Source organism: Dromiciops gliroides, chromosome 2 (genome assembly GCF_019393635.1).
Source record: "Dromiciops gliroides isolate mDroGli1 chromosome 2, mDroGli1.pri, whole genome shotgun sequence".
Classification (NCBI taxonomy): domain Eukaryota; kingdom Metazoa; phylum Chordata; class Mammalia; order Microbiotheria; family Microbiotheriidae; genus Dromiciops; species Dromiciops gliroides.
Window position 1 is genome coordinate 159,109,495 of NC_057862.1, and position 26,528 is coordinate 159,136,022.

A 26,528-nucleotide genomic window follows, 5' to 3' on the forward strand; every position below is an offset into this window, starting at 1 on the left:
CTTATTCTCCTTAATAAATGCTTAAAAGTCTAACTCTTGCTAAAGCTTATAATTTATTGGCGACCACTCATTAGATATTTTAGACAGACTAGCTAGAATTTTAGCCCTTAACATTCAGATTATATTGGGAAATTTTTAGTTACTAGGTGGCACAGGGGATAGAGTGTGGGGCCTGGAGTTAGGAATTTTGCTGAGTTCAAATCTGGCTTCACTTAACAGCAGTGTGACCCTGGGCAAGACACTTAACCTTATTTGCCTCAGTTTCCTCATCTGTAAAATGAGCTGGAGAAGGAAATGGCAAACTACTCCAGTATCTTTGCTAAGAAAACCCCAAATGAGGTCATGAAGAGTTGGACACGATTGAAACAATTGATCATCATCATATCTGAAGATCTATATAATGGATATAAAAGCACTATTTATTACAATGAAGAATACCTCTCCCTCCTCTAAGAAAAATTTATTTTTTATTCATGTTCTATGCGTGACTCAAACTTTGACTGGGGAAGTTATTATACTATATCAGTAAGTATAAATTTATTCTTCATGATCTTCATTCAGGCTCATCTCAATTTCTGCTTCTGTGTTTTTGACCCTTTTTCACATCTCACAAAGGTTTTTTCTTGGTTTCGGTAAAGCTGTACATCATCCATATTTTGAGAGCAAAATGTCATTCTAAACAGAAAACATAAAGCAAAGTGTTTATTTTCAGATACAGTTTATTACCTTGTTCTGTTCAGTATTTACATTATAAAATTTGCAAATATTTTTATAAATTGAAAGAAAAATAAAATCCAAGTAAGTAAAAGCAACCCATCTAAGGACTTTCCTGTAATTCCTACTCAACTTCTACTTTGTTCCTTTGGAATCACATGATGGCCTTTCAATATGTGAAAAGCTATCACCTTCCCTCTGAATCTTTCCTTAAGGCTAAAACATCCCTACATTTGTCAACCACTTTTCATGTGACATGGTTTCTCAGACCTTTTACCATTCTGGTCTCTTTTCTTTAGATGTACTCAAAGTTTGTCAATGTCAATGTAAAGTTCCATCAGGCAAGAGTATCTTACCTCTCTTATATTCTGTATGTTGCACATGGTTGGTACTCACTCAGTAATTGATTGCTAGTTCTCCAAGTAATTTTACCCTGTTGTCTATCCAGCCCAAAGAAGACTGTTTTTAACAAATACAAAGCTAAATTTTAAAACCACCAGTGTATTAAATAAACTTGGTTCCTCAGTTATACTTCAGTTGAATTAACAATAAGAAATGGAACTTGTACCATCTTTTAACTCAAGGTACTCTAGAGGTAGCATAGTGCAGTAGATGGAGCACTTGGCATTGTGAAGACCTGAATTTAAATCCCATTTCCACACATACTGGCTATATATGGCCATAGGCAAGTGCATTAACTTCTCAGTGTTACCAGACAACCTCCAGGATTAACAATTGCAGACAGAATGTCAATCTGCACAATTGGTAGAGGAAGTTCTTTCTAGGAGATCCTTACACTGATGAAATCACAAGTAGTGTCCAAAATTCCACAAAACCATTGAATCATAATAATGATTCAATTCAAAAATCATAATGATGATTTTTGCCTGCTATGAAAGGACTAGGGTAAGGAGCTATACAAGCTTAAGGCCAAAAAGTCAAATAAGGATGATGAAATGTAATAAGAAAAGAAATTCAGTTTAATTTTCAAAAATTAATAATGTAAATAATATGTTGGGAGATTGTATAATATGTGCTTAGTAACTGCCATTTTGGATTGCATTGAGATCAAACAATAATAGCTAATAAACGTTTATATAGTACTTTAGATTTTTGCTATGTATTTTATGCATGTTAACTCATTTGATTTTCATAACTACCCTATGAGGTGAGTGCTATTATTATCTCTATTTCATAAATGAAACTGAGACACAGGGAGGTTAAGTATTAAGTATAATCCTAGAATGTAATTGGATAAGAGACCTGGGACACAAATCTATTATGTTAGGTTCATTGTAGAGAAATTCGAGGATCAGTAAAGTTTATAATTTGTAAATTAGCAACTAGCTATTTTTCATCACTACTAAAGACAATCTCAGAAGTGGGCTTCAAAAGAAAAAAGAAAGGAAGAAAGAAAGAAAAAAAGCTAAAGCTAGAAGAAGCTTTGAGTAAAAGTGATTGTGCTAGTGCTTTCCATTAAAAAAAAAAAGGAAATTATCTCTTCCCAAATACAGCTATCTTGAGCACCAACCAACAAGCATTTATTAAACCTCTATTAGATGCCAAATACTGAGTATGCAAATCCAAAAATGAGACAGCTCCTACTCTTATGGAGTTACTAGAATAGTGGTGAATAGGTCACATTTTATTAACTTGTGGTTGGCAGGAAGAGCCACAGTTAGATGAAACTCGGAAAAAAATTAGGGAGGGGGTGTGGGCAAAGAGGATTCTGTGCAGGACAGCCTCACCCCTGGGGTTGTCATTCTAGGAGAGAACAACCTATCCCCTAGGAAGGCTGACTGCACTTTGTTTCTGTGACAAATGTGTCTGGGTATAAGGGAATCCTTGGGACTTGATGGGGAGACCATAGGAACCAAGTATATTGTTATTTTGCTTGGGAATCTTTCTCCATGCCTTTAGAGGAATATGAAGTTGCCTTTTTGAAGTAAAGTAATTTTCTTTAGAATATTGTTGCACCAAGAGGTGTGTAAGCATTTACAGGGGGTCAGCATCTTCCTGAAGGGTAAGCTCGTTTCTCACACAACCACAGTATAGTTCACAGTAGTGCCATTCTAATAAGCACAGATACTGGTGGGATGATTCCCATTATCTGGCCTGGAAAAACATGGGGAGAGATCCTCAGCATAAACCCCAATAAGGCTTTTGTGTTTAGAATGTTTGGCAGTGTATAGAAGAAAGTCCCCAACATATTGGGTAGACTTTCTTGGGGATGGGAGTTATGAGAGGACATGAGTAAAACTCGAACAATGAGAAAGTATCACTGGGTTGTGTTCTGCTTCATTTGGAAGAGTAACTACATTAATGAGATTGGAGATCCACTGATATAACTTCTGCTGGACTCTATTGCTCAGAAGTCCTTTCATACTTATCACATCATTTCTTACCACATTTTCCCAAAAGCACCTCTTTCCCCCTCAAATCCCTAGACAAATGCCGTAGACACCCTCATGCTTTCACAGCAGATCCCTTTATCTCCTGTTTTAATAAGATCTTAGATATTTGATGGAATTTCCCTTGCATTTGATCTTTTTGACCCTTAATATTCTCTTTACCCTTGACTTGAGTGGTACTACAACTGCCTAATTCTATTCCTGCCACTAACCTCCCTTCCCTGTCACTTTTCACTGGCTCCTTCTCCCTGAACTCTAATAATAAAGGCATTTCTTCATGCCATTCTTTTCTTATTTCTTTTTTCTTGGTGATCTCATCTACTCCACATAGCATCAACTATCACTATATTTAGAAAATTCTCAAGTCTACATTTCTAGCCCTCACCCCTGTTGAGTTCCAGACTAGATTTACAGATATTTACTGGGCAGCTCCACCTGATTATTCCACTACCTTCTCAAGTTTAATGTTGCTAAAGTGAAACTTCTTATTTTCATCCCCACCCAAAACTCCTCTTCTTGACTTTTCCTATGTCCCTCAATTCTACCACCATTCTTCCAATTACCTATGGTTATCTTTGACTAATAGGATCATGGAGTTAGAGCTCCTCAGGACCTTAGAAGTCATTGACTCTAACCCTCCCATTTTACAAAGAAACACAGGTTAAGTGACTTGCCCAGAGTCATGTAGCTAATAAATGCCTGAAATGAGATTCAAATCCAGATCTTCCAGACTCCAGGTCCAGTGCTCTATCCATTAAGCTTGGCCACCTCCTCCCTCTCTTGCATCCCACATATCTAATTAATTGCTACATCTCAATAATTCTCTTCAGGATATCTTATCTTAATAATTTTATTCATACTTTTAAAATATTTTCTAACTTAAACATTGCCCTTTTCTCCTTCCTCAGAAAAACCCCAATTTAAAAAAGTTAATGGGGAATGAATTATCTTTCAAATTTTAAGTTTATTTTAGTAGATGCTTGGGTCACTCATCATGCCTGGGACTAGATGCTTTCCCCCCCAAAATGAAACCTATTTTGAGATTGAATGATAAAATCATCTTTCGAGGTGTTAAAGTGCTTTCTAACACAAAACAAGAGGTTAGCATTCTAACTACCCATTCACTTACTTTTTCTGTGTTTCTCCTGCTTTGACTCGGATCTGCTTTATCATAAACTGTGGATGGTGTGGTCCGGTGGCCCAGGGAATTATTGTGTGGAAGGTGTCCCAGACATTTGCCCACATTGCAGTCTTTTTCCATGTGAAGTTGATCATTGTCAGCTCTCCAATATCCAAATCCAGTGTGATGAGAAAAGAGTAGGTTTTATTGCCTGTGATTTCTTCAACCCTGCAATTGTATAAAAGAAAGTCAGGTATAATCAAGTTATTTGTAAGCAATGTGAACTGTCTAGAAATTTTTATTTTTTTTAATGTTTTACTATCTGACAAGTGGTGCCATTTTATAGCTCTCATTTTGCAAGGCAAGGAATTCCAAGGCTATTTCCTCTGAGGTTCTATGCCTGCAAGTGGACATGGTCAGAATAGCTTAGCTTCCCATTGGAGTGGTTAACTGAGTGCAAGAGAATACAGTATACTTTAAAAAAAAATAATAAAATGGTCTGTTTCCCACCATCTTCCTCTTTCTATCCTATGCTATTTAATTGTTGGGGGTTGGGAAGAAGATGATATATTTAGTCTTTTTTTGTTTGTTTGTTTTTGTTTTTTTTGGTTATGACCTGTGGTTTTCTCGGTGGAAGGACCTCACAGTATAGAAACTCTTTCCTCTAATACAATCCATCTATAATTTATAGCTTGGAGAGTTGCTTGGGCACTGAGCAGTTAAGAGATTCGCCCAGGAATATCATAGTATTTTATGAATTGTTTCTAGCCTAATACTTGAAAGGAAAGTTACCAATCCTGGTACATCTCATTACTATCCAGTGGAAACACATCTCATACTCACAAAGTGATGGGAAGGTTGTGAGTGTCCTGTTTAGTCCCAATTAGAGTCATGGTGAAGGTCGGCTCTATGGGTTTCTCAGTTTGTATGATGAATTGGATCTTGAACTGGTAATGGTAAACTAGAGGGAAAAAAATTCTGTGGTGAGCACAGCACTTGTGGCAAGTGGTATTCTAAACAGTGAATGTAAAATTGTCCTAAGCAGCCCCTGCATTTCTGGGGAGGAGAAGCATGAAAGAAGGTAGAACAGCATGATATAGTGAAAACTACATGCACTGTGGTCTGGAGTCAGAGGACTTGCGTTTCCGCCTTCCCTTTGATGCTTACCATTTGTGTGATGTTGAACAAGTAAGTCACTTCAGTCTCTGGGCCTCGGTCTTCTCATCTATAAAATGGGGGCTAGACTAATGTCCTCTGAGCTCCCCTGTAGCTTTAGCTCTGTGATCTCAAGAAGACCCATTATATAATATTACCAGGTTAACAGGGAAGCACTGAAATGTTTGCTTGAATGTAAATTAACATTATTTAAATTAACTTAACTGATGGAAAAGAATTCCAGAATCAGACAGAATGATATACCAGTAAGTACATACCATGTGGATCTCTATGTTTTGAGGCTTTTCCTTTTAAATGGGATCTGTGGGGTCTAGCCTACCAATTTCTCACTATGAATAATATGGTTTAAATTGTGAAGCAAAGGTCTAAATGTTAACTCTTAGGACAATGTACTCATCAGTGATATGCTGAATTTTCTTTATTAGATACTTTAGAACAGAGTTATTCTTTTACTCAGGGCAGCTAGGTGGCATAGTGAGTAGATTGCTGGGCTTGGAGTCAGGAAGACTCATCTTCCTGAATTCAAATCTGGCCTCAGACACTTACTAGCTGTGTGACCCTGGGCAAGTCACTTAACCCTGTTTGCTTCAGTTTCCTCATCTATAAAAGGAACTCAAGGAAATGGCAATCTACTCCAGTATCTTTATCAAGAAAACCACACATGGGTTCATGAAGAGTTGGATATAACTCAAATGACTGATCAACAACAAAAGGTTATTTAGCAAAAAATTAAAAAGTGTAATATTAAGTAAATATAAAATAAAAACACTAAAAGAAATTAAAGAAATTGAGTAATCCTATGTCTCTAGCTAGTAAGCATTCTGTTTTATTAAAGCAGACATGGAGTTCATTCCAAGACATTTCTCAGTCATGTCCAACTCTTTGTGACCTCATTTGAGGTGTTCTTGACAAAGATAAGTTCTTTTACTCCATTTTATTCACTTTAAAAGTTATACTCCTTCCCTGGATTTTATGCCAAGAAATCTCTGCACTCAGGTTACCTGTTAATTCTGTAACGATTGGAATAACGCCACCTGCTGGATACTTACTGTAGAAGAGTTCTGCCCATGAAGGGAAGGTCTTTGAGGGCAAGACCAGGAGTCAGGAAGTGACGCGGGCTAGTGGGAGGAGGAAGGAAGAGACTGGCGCGGACTCTGGCGCTCTTTCCTCTGGACTCTGGCGGAGAAGGGAGCTAGAAATGTGCTCTCCCTTTAATAGATAGGAATCTAGGCCTTTCTCTCTTTACCAAATTCTTATTCTCCTTAATAAATGCTTAAAAGTCTAACTCTTGCTAAAGCTTGTAATTGATTGGCGACCACTCATTAGATATTTTAGACAGTTTAGCTAGAATTTTAGCCCTTAACAGATGGCTGACCACGAAGAGGAAAGCTAAACCTCAGTCTTCTGATCTTCTGGTTGGGTAAGAAATTTCCCCTCCCTCTCCCTTTAACTGCTAAGTCCTGGCACACTGGCTGTGTTTTCCTTTAAATTTTTTCAAATGGACCTTTTAAACTCCCTAATTACCCTATTTTTGATTTTAGTCTGTTTAACCAGACAAATGGGAGATAAGATCATGTTAATGCTTTGTTTTTGTGGATTTTCTATTTTTCTTTTTATTTTTGTTAAAAGAGCCAGCAACTTACTCACAGGAGGAAATATCTCTCCCTCTCCCAACCATGCTTTTTCAGAGAAACCTGAAGAGATTCCCGCAGCTTTTCCCAGTTCTAACAGTAATTGTTGCTCTAATTTTGCATGCCTGGAGGCAATGACCCACCCTCTAGAAGCTTTTAATCCCCTAGCACCTGGAGGCAAAGTGGGGGAAGAGGAATCCAGGCCTGAGTTCAAGATCAAGTCTGATTCAAATTGCTCTGGTCCCTCCCCTCCTCTCCAGACCCCACCCTCTACTCCCCCCATGGCCAAGCCCATAGTTTCCCCTGCCTGGGAAGTCCAGAGATCTGATGCACATGCTCAACTTTCTCTACCTACATTTGCAGCTTCAGGCTCAGCCCTTTCCCAGCATGGCTGTGCTTCTGAGGCAACCTTAGAAAACCCTTTAAATTCCAGATATGCTCGATTTGTTCATAATTTTGCTAACCTGCTTTTGTCTTTAATTAGTAATCTTATAAAGCGTTTGTATGGTGAAAAGCCCGACAGACAATATAGAGGGGTTAAAGAAGAAAAACTTAAGCTGAATAAGAATGACAATCATCTCCATAGTCAAGACTCCGCTTCTTTTGCCATGGAAGGGTACATATTTTTACAGAAATGTAGAAGTAAGCAGCAAGGTATTGATATGAGTATTGGGGATTTTAGATATCGGAATCAAAAGTGTTCTAACTTTTACTCAGAGTATTAATGTCAGTTCAGAGTGTTACATAGGATTTCTATGCTATTACATATACATTTTGGAATTAATGTATAGGTTTATTTTCATAGAGATTTTAAATGCTTTTGAGATTGTGTCCTTATACTTAGTTTTAAAACAAGGAGAATATTTGTAAAAGCTTTTTATAGTCATGTGATCAAGTTTATATTTTATAATACTCTTATTAATATTAAGTTCATATTCATTTAGATTTCCCTAGTTTGAATTTCATTGTCTTTTATTGTTCCGTGTGTATTTTTTTCTATTTATTCATCTCTCTAATTTTGAAACATTGCAAGATGGTTTTGATTTCATAATACAATGTTAATCTAGGGAGTATTGTGCTACCCATATTCTGATTGTTTTGTTTTTTGTTATTTTTTCTCAACTGTTTATTTGATCAAACTCTTTAAAGCATTTCCCTAGCAAATGTTTGCCATGGCAAGTGTAAATTGATTCTAGAATTATTATTTTGATAAGCATATTCCAAAAAAAAAAAAAAAAGAGGGGAACTTTGTAAAAGTTTGTCTTTGAGATTGTGTTTGTGCTTTAACTTGTATTTAAATATGTTCAGATTTTTCAAAAAAGTAATTGTATGCTAAGTAAAAAAAAGGTATTATTTGAAATTGTTGCATAAATTATATATTATATTCTGAGTCAAGATGTATTCACATTTTTTGCAATCATTTATTATCCTCAATTTTTAAATCCATATGAGACTTGGATTATGGAACTTATCTATTTAAGACATTAATTGCCTTATTCTGAGTTATCAGATGCCAGTTGACCAAGCTGCCATCAATCACAAGAGGAATACATGCAAGAGCGAGACCTGAACTGTCACATGAGGGAGACCATGCATGAAGTCAAGGTATGGCCGAGGGAACGGCTTTTGACAATTGTTGAGGTTGGATTCTCTTGGTTTAATATTTTATTTTTTTTTTCCCCACAATATTGTACAGATGACTGGAAGTAGTTGATCCACACCCATCTCACTTCTACACCTGGCTTCTATGCTCCCTCCTATATGCCTGATGCATGGACATCTCAATCCCATGCATCTGATTAAGTCTGACACATTGTTTCTTCCAATATGTTCCGGTGGCATGGACATATATTCCATCCACCTATTTTAAGCCTGGCATACTGTATGGGCGTATATATTGCTCAAGTGTGGGAATGCTCATATCCCATCATTTCTCTGTTTCTTTATGGTAACCCCCTAATTATCTCAGGTGTCATGATAAATACAGTGTTGAATTTGGCCTTGACACCTGTTACCAATTATATTAGATTTTTTAATTTCTCATAATGGCATGAGTTAATTAGGCAGGATGATGCAAAAAGTGATGAAACAAAGATAAAAAAATTATTTTTAATAATTAATATCGCAGCAATTGTCTTCTCAATTACCCTCCATAAGGGGGGGACTATAGTAATATTATAATTTTAAAGAATGTTTCAATTTTGTTTTATTATATGTTTCATGTGTAACAACTAAGATTCTGAATTCCCTTAGACATGTTTTTGAGAACTTTCATTGTTTGATTTGATTATTGACAAAGCTATTTTAAAGTTGTGTTAAGCTCAATTTGTAGCATCCAGCACCTCAACCCCTGAAAAGACTTCCATTCCATGACTACTACCTAGAGGACATCTGAGAAAAGACTTTCAGAGACTTTAAATGAACAGTTTTGATTTGTTGTTTTTGTGTTTTTTTCTCTTTCTGTTATAATATACACCTATCTGTAACATGTACTCTCTGCAGAGGCCCTCCCTTTGCAAGACTATATGTCAAAGCGTCGGTTCATGAGGACAAAAAAAATCGCCCCTCTGGACAAAAACTTCTTTCCTCTCTTCTTTTTCTATATTGTTGTTTCACATATTATTAGTTAGCATAGTTATTATATTCTTTTTACTGTTCCGTCAAGGAAACATTTTGTTTCTTGAGGAACAACAGGGGGGACTGTAACGATGGAATAAACGCCACCTGCTGGATACTTACTGTAGAAGAGTTCTGCCCATGAAGGAAGGTCTTTGAGGGCAAGACCAGGAGTCAGGAAGTGACGCGAGGCTAGTGGGAGGAGGATGGAAGAGACTGGCGCGGACTCTGGCGCTCTTTCCTCTGGACTCTGGCGGAGAAGGGAGCTAGAAATGTGCTCTCCTTTAATAGATAGGAATCTAGGCCTTTCTCTCTTTACCAAATTCTTATTCTCCTTAATAAATGCTTAAAAGTCTAACTCTTGCTAAAGCTTGTAATTGATTGGCGACCACTCATTAGATATTTTAGACAGTTTAGCTAGAATTTTAGCCCTTAACAATTCTGAATTGCCTAGTGTCAAGGGATGGATTTTGGGAATGGGAAAGAGGTAAATAGAAGGTTCTGGCTTTCCCCTCCTAGCAACTAATAATGAATTATCTTAGGTTAACTGGGGGCTAGAAACATGGGATACAAAGCCCATATACCAATAAGGTAGAAATTTAGAAATTCTGATCGGGAACATAGAAGCATATGAAGTAGTAGAATATTACAAATACAAGAATCAACAAGACTGTAAAAACTAGGGAAGTCCCTATGATAGCCTATTGGACAGTGAAGTCTGTAAGCAAGAAGGCTACCTTCTGCATCACAAACATCCTTGCCAAGTCAGTCCACCTGGGATAGGGTTCCTTGTTCTGGCTTAAGGAAATATTGATACATCACTGCACGGATTATACTCCTGTTTCTTAGACTTTTTCAGAGGTTTCTATCTATTCCAATCATTAGTATAGAATAAGTGATGTATCTATTTGGAGTTAAGACTATTTTCCACCTCTTATCAGGTATTTCTACATCACCAATTCCTATTAGATGTTTAAAACCTGATATCTCATGAGCACCGCAAACTACATGTCTAAAATAAAATTTATCTCTGCCCTAAAACTAATCCATCTTCTGAATTTCCCTATTTCTATCAAGGAAACCATTATTTTTACAATCACCTAGAATTGGATCTTGGAAATTTTTCTCAACTCTTCACTCTTCCCCAACACAGATACAGTTAGTTGCCAAATCTTCTTTCTACTTTAAAAATATTGCTTGAATCTGCTTCCTTCTTTCTACTCACATAGATACCACCCTAGTTCAGGCTTACATTATCTTTTGGTGGGACTACTGAAATAGTTTCCCAGTTGGTCTTCCTACCGTAAGTCTTTTCTGAGTAACTTACTGAGTTAACAAACCCCAGTGACTTCCTATTATCTCTAGGAACAAATATAAAGTCTTTTTCAGCATTTAATGCCCCTTACAGCCTGGTCCCAACATAATTTGCAGCCTTATTTTACTTCATTCCTTTTTCTGGGCCTTTCTATGGTTCCTCAATAAAAGATTCACTCCATCTCCACGCCTTTTCATTGGTTTGATCCTTATGCATGGAATTGTGCTTTTTACTCACCTCCAGCTTCAAAACTCACTTAAAAAGAAGGGATTAGATTAGATGACCACTGAAGTCCCTTCCAGCTTTATATCCATGATTCTGTGATTAATTATAGAACCATCATCCCTGGTACTCCCTCTCATTTGGTGCTGTTTTTCACATGCTCTTTCTTTCTTTCTTTCTTTCTTTCAGGGCAATGAGGGTTAAGTGACTTGCCCAGGGTCACACAGCTAGTTAAGTGTCAAGTGTCTGAGACCAGATTTGAACTCAGGTCCTCTGAATTCAGGTCCTGTGCTTTATCCACTGCACCACCTAGCTGCCCTCACATGCACTTTCAAATGAAGCCTTTGTGATGGATATTAGGCTCACTCAGCACAGTACAAAATGACAAAATAGATAAAGGCCAACAGAATGATGCCGGGAGAAGTTGTTGGCAAATTGGTGCATGTAAGATACACATCTCATGTCTGAGTAGCTGCAGAAAAGGCTCATATTTTGGCAACAGTGCAGAACTTGGGAACTTGTCCCATAAGGTAGAGTGTGCCCACACCTGAAGCGCCTCGTTTCTCATCTGGAAGCATAGTGAACAACAAGAATATGCTGGTTAAAATATACCTGGCCTTTTCTTCAGCCACTAGAGACTATAGTAGAGTGGTACCTCTAGGAGATAAAGTACTGGGGAAGCTCCTGTTTGGATCCATCCTCTTGCAAACACTTAGTGTTGTGTAGGGTCTTTTCTTCCCTGGTTGAGTAGAGTTCCAAGGTGGGTTAGTGTTTGTGTGAATCTGTTTGGGGCTGGAAATATTTGGAGAGTGGTCTTCAAGATAGCAATTTTGAGGGTGGCAGTTGCTGATGAAAATTGACCCAACTTTTTTGATCTGTTTCTGAGAATATGTTCTGATATCCCATCTTGGATCTGGGAGGTTGCTCTCTTGAAGATTACTAATGATTACTTTATTTATTTATTTTTTGCAGGACAATGAGGGTTAAGTGACTTGCCCAGGGTCACACAGCTAGTTAAATGTCAAGTGTCTGAGGCTGGATTTGAACTCAGGTCCCCCTGAATCCAAGGCCAGTGCTTTATCCACTATGCCACCTAGCTGCCCCCTCTAATGATTACTTTATGAATGTAACTTGGGCATGACTGGGCATGTTCAGTTTGCCTAATGTGGAGGTGACCCTGGGACCTTTGGAGCATGTTCAGATCCCCTAATATGGAAGCTTTGTTGTCTCCTAACACTTGAGTGGGGGTAACCTCCTTCGAATGGCTGCCTGCATTTTTAAAACTGTTGAGACTGAGCTAGTTGGTCCCTTCCAACCCCCAACCATTCTGTTCAGCAATTCTTAAATGTTTTGTGTAAAGAGTGAAGAAAATAGTTCACTCACAGCGTGTATTCCATGAACTGAACTGATGAGAAGAGAAGGACTTGCTCCCCCTCTTCCCTCTTTTTCTCTGGCTCCAAGAAATGGGCCTGAGGGTATTTATTTCTGTTCTGTTTGCCTTCAGTTTTAGGTGCCATAGGTGATCCCCATAGGATCGGGAACTTGAGCTATGGCTATGGGCTTGACGCCAGGATTGCAGGTGGGATAGTAGAACAAGGCAGCCTGGAATGGAAGCCTTGAGAAGCCAGAGTGTCTGGGACTTGAAGTGGGTTTTTGGAGCTGGAACTGGGACTATTCTCTGTAGTTGTGGAACTAAGCTATAAACCTAATTCCCTTCCCCTTCCCAGAGACCAAGGTGGTACAAGGCAGGAGGAGGAGGAGCATACCACCTATGGGTTAGGGCAATACATTTGTATATTTCTGATTATACCTTCTGAAGTAAATATTTCTATGTAAAAATCTAATTTGACTGTTAATTGCTAATGGAACTGGGATATAGAAAACAGCCTGTCTACTTGAAGGAACACTATTGGTTGGGCCTGGAACCAATGGTAAGAGAGCAGAGATTCTCCAGTCTGCTTAAAGGTGTGAGAGAACCCCTAAAAAGGGGTGAAATGGAACAACTGTGGTCTTAGGCAGTGAGGTCCACGGTGGCTAGTTTTGTTTTGTTTTGCTTTTTTTTTTTTTTTAGTGAGGCAACTGGGGTTTAAGTGACTTGCCCAGGGTCACACAGCTAGTAAGTGTCAAGTGTCTGAGGCCAGATTTGAATCAGGTCCTCCTGAATCCAGGGCTGGTGCTCTATCCACTGCGCCACCTAGCTGCCCCCACAGTGGCTAGTTTTACACTGAAAAGGTAAATGGACTTTTTTTTTTAATCTTTATTTTATAGCTGCATTTGACATTGTGGAACCTCTTTAAAATTCTCTTTTCCTTTGATTTCTAAGATACCATCCTATCCTGTTTTTTGTCACTGATTGCTCCTTTGCTATTTTTTTTACTGGCTCCTCTTCCTCCTCCCATTTCCTTATTATGGTGTACCTCAGGGTTAGTCCTTGGCTCATCATTCTTTTTTTATGAGAGGTACAATGGACAGAACACTGGACTTGGAGTCAGGAAGATCAGAGTCCAAATCTAGCATCATATTCTAAATGGCTGTGTAAATGGGGACAAAGAACATGTTTATCTCAGTCTCCTCATCTATAAAAATGGGGATAGTACCTTCATCCCAGGGTTACTTTGAGTATAAAGTGAGATATTTGTAAAGTGCTGTAAGAAAATAATGGGCTTTTGCCAATGCCCAAAGGCCCCAGATTGATTTGGACTGATTGGATTGACTGAGAGTGATTGACTTCGCTGATTAACCCACTTAAAGTTAATTCAATTGAAGCCACACCTGCCTGACTCTGAAGAGGATGTTGTTCTTAGCCTACCTCAACACGAGACCACCCTCAAGTCCAGTGAACCAATGGATGTGGGTGATGCTAGCCAATTAGCTTGAAGCAGAATGGAAGGAAGGCCTCTCCTCAGGAAGCAGAGGAAGTTTAGACTGGAAGTTTGTTGCTGAAACAGGCTGGTGAAGTTGAGGACACTAGGCTAGATAGATCTTTTCTTGGCTTTCTGACCCAGATGTTTTCTTTTTCACTAATAAATGCTTAATGCCAAAATGTGGTGCTAAAGCTTCTAATTTATAAGTAAACCATAGCTAGTTTTCCCTATACTTGGGACAGGAATAAGGTGACCACACATTACATTTTACTCATCACAGTGCTTTGCAAACCTTAAAGCACTATATAAATTCTAGCTATCATTATTCATTAGCCCATAGTTATATATGCATTTGTCTTCCCAATTAGATAAATTTCTATACTGTGTTGGTCTGGGACCATACTAAGGTAGAAAGAGCACTGGATTTGAAATCAGAGGACTTGAGTTCAAATTCTGGCTCTGCTATTTATGAACTGCATGACCTTGGCAAGCTCTGTGTCTCCTCTAAACCTCAGTTCTTTATTTGTAAAATGAGGGGGTTGAACCAAAAGGCCTCTAAGATCCCTTCCAGCTCTAAATCTATGATCCTATGATTCCTTGAGAACAGGAATCATTTCTTAAACTACCTATTAATTAGTTAAGTCAATCATTTGTTAAGCATTTACTATTTGCCAGACACTGTGCTATGAACTGAGTATAAAAGAAAAAACAAAAATAGTTCTGGCCCTAAAGGAGTTTACATTCTAATGAAGGAGAAAATATATCCATGGAGGAGTATGTACAAGAAATGTAGAGAGTAGATATTTGTATTTTATTTCTGTATTTCCCAGTGTTCCTAGGATAGTGTAAGACTCATTACAGGAAATTAACAAGTACCTGTTATGATAAATGTTATGAATTTGGAGAAGTCCTATCTTCATCAACCATAGTTATTCTACTTATAAATAGCAATGTGGTCAGAAGCATCTTCTTTTGTTTCCAAAAGACAAAATAGATGTAGAAGTAACCAAACAGCAACTGTTTCTGTTTTCAATCCTAGAATATTGGCCTGGGTAAGTATTAAAAGTGACTTCCCCATGTAGTATCCAGAGTTCTCTACGATAAAAGTGCTTTATAATTCTAACCAAGTGAAAATACTTTCTTCTGCAACCTTGCTGTAACATCTTCTGCCCACTGAATGTCTGGTTCCCAAGTGTGGATCAATGTTTAATGCTGCTGGGCTGAAGATGTTTTTCCTTTTTTCTTCTGTAACAGCAAGCACATGAAGATGGAATGAAAACCAAACAATGACTGTTCTTAAAGAGCGACTCTTTTTGCTGGGGTGGTGATGCTGGGGAGGGAGGGAGAGACAGGTGGTCAAAGGTACCAAAACGAAACTACTCCTGAAGGTCTGTGGGCAATGAGATGTACTTGAACCTCTGTTACATACCATACTGAAAAAAAAATGTGTTTATATCTAAAGTGTATAAATAAATAATACAAAGAAATGCAGCTATGCCTTATTGAGGAATGTTTTTTGAAAAAATGTGTATATTGAATTTTTGTTAGGTTAAGTCCAACTTTAATTGGAGTAGCGTAGTTTACTATTTAGAGAAACCCAGAAATGAATACTTCTGTGTGTATGTGAAGAATCCCATTATAATGAGAATTACTTGTTTTGTAAATTCAGTTTTATAATGTTTTTTTCTTATTAGTCACACCTGTGGTAAGTGAATTTTATTTTATTTTATTTTTTGCTCTAAACAAGCTATCTCAAAGAATAAGAAAAAACATGTCTGTGTGACCTTTGTCATGCCTTTGCCTCACACTACATTTACCAGAGAACTTAAAAAAAAATAACGTGTCAGGATAAATGCTTTTTCATCCCAGGAATGAGAACATGATATCCTTTTCAGCTCTAGAGAGGTTATTTCGGTTCCTAAAAATGAGAAACATAAAATGGTCCATCAAACCTGGATGAAACAAAGCATACTTTGTCTAAAGCACAGAAGTTAAACTGCTTAAGATTTGGTTCATTGGGGAACCATACAGGAGTATATAAGACCCTACACAGGCACCTGTGCCCTTCCGCCCCTTTGAGGGAGGCGGAAGGTGACAAAAAAAGATCAAGTCATTATTTAGAAGGCAGCCAAATGTTCTCACTAGGTTATGGGATTTATGAAAAGAGAATATTTAGTTTCCCTTAGTGTTTCCTCACCTCTGGCTATCTCCCTGAGAGTGACTCAGAATCATCAGATAAGGGTTTTAGGTTTTGATAAAACTCTTTCAGACAATTAAAATGGGATCTTTGTTCAGCATTATTGAATCCTCTCATGAAAATGACTGCAAGAGATCTCAATTCCTGCCCTGGAGCTGGCCTTTTCATGAAATAAAGGAGCTCATTCCTGGAACTGAAATGCCTCTGGCCACAAAAGTGAATTTTAGATCATGGGAATAAGAGAACTGTGGATGATGGTGACCAAGGCATTTCCAGATATTCCAATCTTGGCAAACATCAAATGGATCAGTAGTCAGAGCTCTGAATGAAAACTGACTTGTATTCTGGTAATCTGTGAGTGACCCACAATAGAATTCATTTAAAGCAGGTTTCTATGAAGAAGAAACTGGAGGAGATGTAGGCAGGAAAGTTTTGGTTCTTTTTGTTTTGTGTTTTTTTAACCTGCATGATCCAGTTTACAGTAACAGCTCACTTACCTGGCATTCAAATATGAGAATGGGTAACTACAATCTGTATCTAAAGGAAGGAAAAGCTACATTTTTCTTTGTGTGTCTGTATTTTATACACACACACACACACACACACACACACACACACACACACACACGAGAGAGAGAGAGAGAGAGAGAGAGAGAGAGAGAGAGAAATGAAAGGAAAGGAATATGCAGTTTGAGTATGCTGACTGGCATCCTCCCCAGAGGTCTTTACTCACTGGTTGCCACACTGGTTTCTTGTCCTTTTTCAGGTATACATGATAGCAAATCTCTGCTATGAACCAAAGAGCAAAAGCACAAAGAGGCTTTCTTCAGAGCTCTCAAGCCTGAGATGACCACAAATATGACCTTGAAGAAGCTTCATTTTACAAGATTCCTATCATCTACAAAGTTCATGGAGGTTACACTGGCTCCATAAATTTCTCTAGTGTCACTGGACACTAGATTTCTCCAGCATTGCTCCCTCAAGCCTCCAGGCATTTCTTTTAGATCAGTCTCCAAGTCTTTTCCTGCACCCTTAGTGGACTCTTTCTAAAATTAGAATTTTATTATTTTTATGGGGTAGTGACAAAAATGGGTTAGTGTATCAGAGAGGGACCCAGGATACAATGGAAAGAACACTAAACTTGGAATCACAGGACTTGAGTTCCAATCTCAGTTCAGCCATTTCCTTGGCTGTGTGACCTGGGGCAAGTCATTTAACCTCACTGTCCCTCAGTTTTGTTATCTGTTAGAAGAGGGGTTAGGCTAGATTAAGATCCCTTGTAGCTCTAGCTCTATAATCCTGTTAAATATCTTTGAAGATGAGACACATATGCTTTTTCCCTCTCCAAGCTTCTCATAGTATCCCTCTTTTTTCTCGAAGTACCTTCAAAGAGATTTGCCTCAGTAGTCCCAGATGGCCTTCTTTCTTTGAAAGACACTTAGAGGTGTCCAAAAGCAAAATGAGCTGCCTCAGGGGACAATGAGAAAGAATTCTGGATAAGGATTCAAAAAGAATGACCTGGATTCAGATCCTACCTCTATATCTATGTGTCTGTGGGCAAGTCACTTAACCTCTCTGTACTTCAACTTCCTCATCTGTAAAATATGGATGATATCACCTCATAGCCTGAGTGTGAATTTCAAATGGAATGATGTAGGTAAAGTACTTTATAGACCTTAAAATGCTCTAGAAATGTCTACTATTGCTATTGTTTTTTTAAATAATATTTTTCTCTTTTTTTCTTGTTGTTGTTGTTGTTGTTGTTGGGTTTTTTTTTCAGGGCAATGAGGGTTAAGTGACTTGCCCAGGGTCACACAGCTAGTAAGTGCCAAGTGTCTGAAGCCAGATTTGAATTCAGGTCCTCCTGACTCCAGGACCAGTGCTCTATCCACTGCGCCACCTAGCTGCCTGCTATTGTTTTTATCATAGGAGGGGGAACCCATAATGATGAGCTTGAAGACCCATTGAAATATCAGAGAAATACTATCTCTGGAGGTCTTTGAGTAGAAGCTGCATAACCACTTGTCAGTAATGATATGGTGGTTGTTGTTGAGTTGTTTCAATCACACCTGACTCTTTATAACCCCATTTGGATTTTTTTTTTTTTGCAGATACTAGAATGGTTTGCCATTTCCTTGTCTAGTTCATTTTTTAGATGATGTAACTGAGGCAAACAGGGTTAAGTGACTTGCCCAAATTCATACAGCTAGTAAGTTTCTGAGGTCACATTTGAACTCAAGAAGAGAAGTCGTCCTGACTCCATGACCTGGTGTTCTATCTATTGTTCCACCTAGCTGCCCTAGTAATGATATGGAGAGGATCCCTTTTCAGGTGTAGGTCCCTTTCAACCATAAAGTTCTGCGATAATAGGATTAGCCTCAGGGTAGGCTGACAGTCCCATAACAGATAAAATAGCCCCAGTGGCAAAGATGACTTGGACAAACTGGTAGGATAATGTTGTTACTTCATATCCAGAACCATCCATGGCTTATATGAAAGCATCTAGAAAGTTAAAAGCACTTGACTTATGTACTCTCTTAAAAGCATCCAAATGCAATCCATTTCAAGCAGCTATTACCCTGAGAAGCAGGCTTGAGCATTTGCAAAAGTTCCCACCAAGTTGGTAGAAACTGAAGTGAGCAATTATTGACCAAGTTATTTCATTTTATTGAGCTACTGATTTTTCTAGTTCTTCATTGCTGCTTCTCCTGCACATTCACCCTGTTTACAGTGGGCCAAGCATGGGGCATCTAGCTGAAGAAAAGAATCTCTCTGATTTTCCTTTATTAGACAAGTAAAGTACAGGTTGCACCAATTGCCACCTGTGAAGCTATCATTCAGAGACAGTTTCATCTTGATTAACCAACCAGTGCATTAAGATGTATGTGAGGGGCAGCTAGGTGTTGTAGTGGATAGAGCACTGGCCCTGGAGTCAGGAGTACCTGAGTTCAAATCCTGCCTCAGACACTTAACATTTACTAGCTGTGTGACCCTGGGCAAGTCACTTAACCCCAATTGCCTCACCAAAAAAAAAAATGTATGTGAGTACTTGACCTTGCTTGATATCAACTTTTTGTCTATCATCACAGTACCCAAACTGAACAGAATTCTATTACCCTGGCATTACTACTATGCTTAGGGAGATTAGAGTTATTCTACTTTAGATTAAAAGCTAATTTTTTTAGATTATGGAATTTAACATTCAGCTACTTCCACATGTTTAGACCTGTGGAAATTTATTTTGATTTGGGGACCCTACCTTTAGACTGAGATTAGAAAGCCGTAGGCCCTCAGGGTCTCTCCCCTTCCTGCTCAGCTTCAGCTGAGCGGAAAGACACCAGGTCAGACAGCTGGGGGAAAAAAAAAGCCCCCAGCTCCCTCCGACCTGAGCAGAGCTATCTGAAGGATAGCCTGTGCTGAGGCATGAGGCTCGAGAGCACACAGCCCCCCCCCCCCCCACCAGCTGCAGCTCTGGCTGGCGGATTAGCTTGGTCTGTGGGGGCGAAGGAAGCCCCGAGATTTGAGTGGAGAGAAGAAAAGGTATATATAGACCTGGGAGTTAGATAGGAAAAGGGGGGGTCAGACTGGAAGAAGACTAGAGGACGGACTAGAGGGGAGCGTGGACAAGGACGGAGCAGAAGACAGACTGACCAGGAGGCAGCGGAGAGCACAGAAGCAGGTCAGCACAGGGTACAGGTTGGAGAAAGTGAAGATTAAGAGGGGTTAAAAGAAAATAGCTGACCAGGGAAAGTGTATCATGCCCTGAGGCCGGAGGCAGCTAAGGCCCTTATTGTATTCAAGAAGTTCAGCAGGTGGGAAAGAGAAGCAGTGGAAAGAGACCGCAGGAAAACAATCGGGTTGTATTTTATTTTCCTGTATTCCTAATTTGAAATAGTATCTCATAAATAAACTCGGCTTTGATTATTTGGTTAAGAGGCTTCTTAATCTTTAGTTTATCAGTTTGGGAGCAGTGTGGTGGAACTTTATAAACGGCCCATATTAAATTAAACGCAGTCACATAGTCAAATAGTCATAAATCCCAGATTAGTCCTCCAGTCAGATTAGCCCCCCAAATTAGGCTAGTCATCAAAAATATTTTCACATTTTAATGGCAACCACGAAGGGACTTAAGGCCTAATTATAATTTTTCTAAATTTATCATTTTCATATAATCATAATTTTTCATAAATCCAATTATATATAATTTTTCCGGGTTAGATATAGTTATTAATAATTAATTTTTTACAGACCCTTAGTCATTGTTGCATAAGCTGTTGTGACTTTTCTTCACTGTGATAGTCATATTAGCCACTGCCCTTCACAGAATCTCAGATTCTTAAAGGTAACAAATAATTTAAAAGGTCATCTAGTCCAACCCATACCTGAAGTCAAGACAATAAGTATCTATTAAACACATACTATGTGTCTATCAGGCATTGTGCTTAGGTGTGGGGATATAAAGAAAGCCCTCCCCACAAAGGTCTCTTTTCTCAAGGAGCGCTCACAGTATAACAGAGGAGACAATAGGCAAACAACCACTTACAAAAAAGATACAAACAATAAATTAGAGAGAATCTCTGGGGGAAGGTACATGGATTAAGGGAGACTGAGAATGCTTCTCCTATAAGTGGGACTTTAGTTAAGACTTGGCGGAGGCCAGAGAAGCCAGGAGGTGGAGAAATAATCCCCTCTACGATATTCCTGACAAACGGATATCTAGCCTTTGCTTAGGAGCTCAAGTGAAGGGAACCATATCTAGTCAACTTTTGAACAGCTTTAATTGTTAGAAGGGTGGTAGCTAGGGTTCAGTGGATGGAGTGGAGGGTGGTTCAGTGGACCTGGAGTCAGGAAGGCTCATCTTCCTGAGTTCAAATCTCACCTCAGACACTTAGGAGCTAGCTGTGTGAGGTGAGTCCCTTATCCCTGCTTCTGTAAAATGAGCTAGAGAAGGAAATGGCAAACCACTCCATTATCTCTGCCAAGAAAACCCCAAATGGGCTTGTGCAGAGTTGGACATGACTGAAAAATAACTTAACAACAAAAATCCTTAGGAAGTTTTCCTTTTGTCAGTCTATAAGCATATGTCAAGCACCTGCTACATGATAGGCACTGTGATAAGTGCTGGGAAAACAAAAAAAGCCACCCCCCCAAAAAAAAACCAAAACAAAAACCTAACTGGTCCCTGCTCTCAAGGAGCTCAGAATATAAAAGGGAAGACATCAAGCAACCAGCCTACATCTGCCTCTTTGTAAATTCTAGCCCTTAACCCTGGTTCTGTCCTCTGGGACCAAACAGGATAAGTCTAATCCCTCTTCAATATAATTCAAATACATGAAGACACATGTCATAGTTTTCCCAAGTATTCTTTCCTCTAGGCTTCATAAAATTCTTATATTGCATGAACTTGGGGCTCTTCATTATCCTGATTACCTTCCACTGGACACTTCAGATCATTAATATTCCTAAAATGTGACACCCCCGCCCCAAAAGCTGAATGCATGCTCCATATATGCAATCTGGTCAGCATTAGACTATAGTGGGACTCGCCTCCTTTTTCCTGTTTAAGGTAGGCTAAGATGGCCTAAGCCTTGTTGGCTGCCATAGTGTGCTGCTGACTTATAACATGCTTGCAATCCACTGACTTCCCCAGGACTTTTCTGGGGAAAATTCGGTCTACTGATGGCCCATCTATTTTGTATTTGTGAAGCTGATTCAGTCTAACCAACAGCCATTCAGAAATCGGACTAAGAAGATTAATGTGTTTCATTTCAGAAAGACAAAAGCAGAGAAAGGAAAGATTTTATGAAGCTCCAAGTTTGGAAAGGACAGAGATGGAAGGCACCCCAGACCAAACACCACCTGTTTCCCGAGCTCCTATTTCTAAATATGCCATTGAAGTTTTCTCTATTTACCAATACGAAATGTATTTAATTCATAACCCTGCTGTGGATGGAGCATTCTGATGCATGCATCTAATTTCATGTCTATGAAATTACTTTTCCTGATGTAGAAAATTCTGGTCATGCCTTAAGACACTTTGTGAAGACAGTCAGTAAAAGGGAGATAGTATTCTAGAGTGGAAAGAGCTCTAGTCTTGGAGTCAGGAGACATGAGTGATATCCCAGGTATATCACTTATTAGCTCTGTGATATCAGTGAGTCACCCTTCCTAACCCTCTGTTTTTTCATCTGTAAAATGAACATAACACTACCTCATAGCATTATGGAAAGAGCACTTTATAGGAGGAAGGAAGGAAGCAAAGAAACATTTCAGTGCTTGCTGTGTGCCAGGATACTAAGCACAATACAAATATTGATCCCTGGGAACTGAGTGTTATTATTATACCCATTTACAGTTGAGGAAACTAAAGCAAACAAAGGTTGTTGTGACTCATCTAGGGTCACACAGCTAGTAAGTATTTTTGAGGAGTTCTGGAATTCTGAGCTGTAAATATTCATTATTTTATGCAACTTCAAGTTTACCTTGTCTGCACATCTTGGATCTTAAGTTAATAAAGTACCAACCACATTAAAAAAAAAAAGCTAAGCTAATCAGGTGCTGTTTGGCACCAATATGGGGAGGCCTCTGGAGTGAGGGGGTCACTAGGTTGCAAACAGAGCAGCCAAGTCAAAGTTTCTGTCCCATCGAATAGTGATATCAGTCCATGAGTGGCCACTGCACTTCTGGTCTGGGCAAGATAGGGAGACACTATGTACAAAAAAAAAAGCATTTTGTAAAACTTCCACATGTAATGTAAATGTAGGGAATTACTCTTATCGAAGTTATCCAGTGTGTAACTTCATTGTTTACCTTCTCTCATCTTCAGGAGTAATCTGTCTATAGAGTACATTATTCAAAATCTTTGTGAGCTAGAAGATAGGGTATCCATTCCAGAATTGGACTGAAATCAATTACACATTTAGAGATAGGTGATAGTTTTCATCCACCACACTTTCTTCCTGCTTTCTGATGTTTCAGTTTTAGATTTCTCACTGGGATTGCAGGCTCTACCCTGAGGCACTTTGGTAGCAGCTAACAATCCAGTATGGTATAGCGTTACTGAGTTCAGGTAAGAATGTGGAAAAGAATGTTATTTCCCCTCACTCCTTCACTCTCTTTAAATGAAAACAAGAGCTCTTGGGTGTGGAAGAAAATGCTTAGGAATTGTGTTTGGTTACCTTTTTGCCTAGAAATTGAGAACTTAAAATTGGGCTCTCCAAGGAGCTAGATGCTTTTTTGTCTGGTAAAGCACCTCCCAAAGGACTTTTGAAGGACTTCTGAAATGGGTGTAACTGCTGGTGGGTGGGGATGAACTGGTGAACTTGAAGTTAGAAAGGCTAAGAATTAGGGGCGGCTAGGTGGCGCAGTGGATAAAGCACCGGCCCTGGATTCAGGAGTACCTGAGTTCAAATCCGGCCTCAGACACTTGACACTTAACTAGCTGTGTGACCCTGGGCAAGTCACTTAACCCCCATTGCCCCGCAAAAAAAAAAAAAAAAAAAAAAAGAAAGGCTAAGAATTCAGTGTTGATGACTTTTGAAATTGATGGATATAAATTGAATTGGAAACCAGTCATGAGATTTATTTGTATATTTCAAGAGGCAGGGGCAGTGCCTTCTCTTCTGCCTACAAAATTCCTCACAGAACCTGCTGCAGGTGCTTCATCATCAATGCTAACTGATGATGAAGAATAGCAGGAAAGCAATGGTGTTTCTTACAAATTGTAACTAAGAATCTCAAGGAAAAACAAATAGTTCCATACACAATTGCCATGGAAAAATAATGATTTATGCAGACAAGTAGTAAAGAATGCTAATTTCACCTATTTTGTTTCCTGGGTACCTAATTAAAGAGTGGATAGACTGATAAAAAAAATTTAATGTTACAAATTTAGACCATAAAATGGCCATACTTGTTTGTTAAATTGATTCTGAAGCAGAAAAACATTTTTTCCAAGTCCTGGGGTTTCCACAATGGACCTGTGAACTCTTTCCTATGGGTTATTCCACAAATGTAGATGGGAATCCCTTTTTCATCTTGTCTGATTCTTGTTCATCTCTTTCCTTAAAGTCTCCATAGAGGATCTCTCTAGTGACTTAGAGGACTTCCTTTGGTTCCTTGAACATTTTGAGTTTTCCCCTCTGATAGTGTGACTGGCTTAGCTCCTTTTCTGATCAGACATCTTCAGTGATCTCTTTTTCACTATTTATTTACATGTATTCCATTGTTGGTAATCTGCCACAGCCAACTTATACCTACCAGACAGTTTTCCTTTGCCCTCTGGGCCATTTGCAATTTTAATTCTTCTGTAATTATTTTGTTCCATAATTCATAACAATACACCATTACTGAGAGAATTACTGTTAAAAATATGGACTTTAAAAATCAATCAGTTTGGGGCAGCTAGGTGGCACAGTGGATAGAGCACTAGCTGTGGAGTCAGGAGTACCTGAGTTCAAATCCGGGCTCAGACACTTAACACTTACTAGCTGTGTGACCCTGGGCAAGTCACTTAACCCCCATTGCCCCGCAAAAAAAAAAAAAAAAGAAAAAAAAAGAAAAATCAATCAGTTTGTATTTACTAAGCACCTACTATGTGCCAGGTACTGTTCTAAGTGCTGGGAATAACAAAAAGAGGCAAAAGACAGTCCCTGCCTTCAAAGAGCTTACAAAAAAAACCCCAAAACATTGGCAAAGGGGTGTGGTGGGAGATATCAAAGTAAGAGATTCACAAGGATGGTACATTGCACATGTTTTTAGATATTTTTAATGTATTGATCAGATTTGTTGATATTTTTTCTTTTTTCCCTTTAAACTATGAGTTATTATATAAATGACGCTCTGGGAGAAAAAAACCCAGATTTCAATAAAAATTATTTATTAAAAACTGATACTTTGGGGGGAGTAGGACACAACGGGTGCTTCCTAACAATTCACTTCTCCATAAAATACATTACATTCTGGTTTTTTGGTTTTGTTTTTGTTTTTGTTTTTTAGTACATTACATTCTATAAGAAGTTACACAGGGGCAGCTAGATGGCACAGTGGTTAAAGCGCTGGCCCTGGATTCAGGAGTACCTGAGTTCAAATCCGGCCTCAGACACTTAACACTTACTAGCTGTGTGACCCTGGGCAAGTCACTTAACCCCCATTGCCCCACCAAAAAAAAAAAAAAGTTACACAGCTATGGATAGAGTGCTGAACCCGGAATCAGTAAGACCTGAGTTCAGATCCAGCCTCAGAAAATTACTAGCTGTGTGATTCTGTTATTCTATTTGCCTCAGCTTCCTCATCTGTAAAATGGGGAATAGCACCTACCCCACAGGGTTATTGTGAGGATCAAATGAATTAATATATATGTATGTATACATATATGTGTATATATATATATAAAGCACAGTATAATGCTAATTGTTAGGATTATGATTATTATTTCTCCTAATATAGTTCAGGAAAAGCACTGACTAGATTAAATGCAACTGATATCACTTTGCCCATTTGTAATTTACTGATAATAACAGAAAGGAGAGATGTGTGCTTTAATTTTAATAGTTTGGTACCAACATTGTTCATTATATTTGACCTGTGTTTTATTGTCTTTTCTTATTAGCTTTATTTACATTGTTTTAGTCATGTACACTACTCCTTTGGCTCAGCTTTCTTCACTGAGTATCACTTAATGTAAGATTTTCCATGTTTATCAGAATAGTTTCTATTTATTGTGCTTTATGGTGCAATAATATTCTTTCTCCTTAAACTAAAATGTGTTTAGCAATTCTCTGGTTTCTCTATTCATTGGGCATGTGGTTTATTTCTTTTGGGGGGGGGGCAATGAGGGTTGAGTGACTTGCCCAGGGTCACACAGCTAGTGTCAAGTGTCTGAGGCCAGATTTGAACTCAGGTCCTCCTGAATCCAGGGCCAGTGCTTTATCCATTATGCCACCTAACTGCCCCCATGTGGTTTATTTCCAGCAAAAAACAAAAACAAACAAAAAAACACCACCTGGCTTTTTATTGAATCATATAGCATTAAATCAAATAAAGTGCTAGTTTCCCCAAAATTCCAATCTAATCTCTTCCTTCTAAATTCTGGTTGTAGCTCATTGTCCGTATGCTGTACCTGTCCAAAATAAATGCACAGATGAACCAGTTGGCCAATATCAATACTAATGACTTTTGACACATTATAGGTCTTTGAAAGTGAGAGATAAGATTTGGGGTTTTTTTCAACCTCAAGTTATAATCTGGGCAATATATGTTTT

At 38.6% G+C, this 26,528-nt stretch overlaps 1 protein-coding gene across 1 annotated transcript in view; it reads right to left on the bottom strand.

Moving 5' to 3' along the window:
• Nucleotides 1–398: 398 nt before the first annotated feature.
• The window catches only part of LIPC (lipase C, hepatic type), a 243,772-nt gene continuing 217,642 nt past the window's right edge, over nt 399–26,528 (bottom strand). Inside the window, 3 exon segments of the mRNA XM_043984773.1 lie at nt 399–675; nt 4,255–4,473; nt 5,089–5,206. Coding sequence (XP_043840708.1) covers nt 564–675; nt 4,255–4,473; nt 5,089–5,206 — 449 coding nt within the window. The 3' untranslated portion in view covers nt 399–563.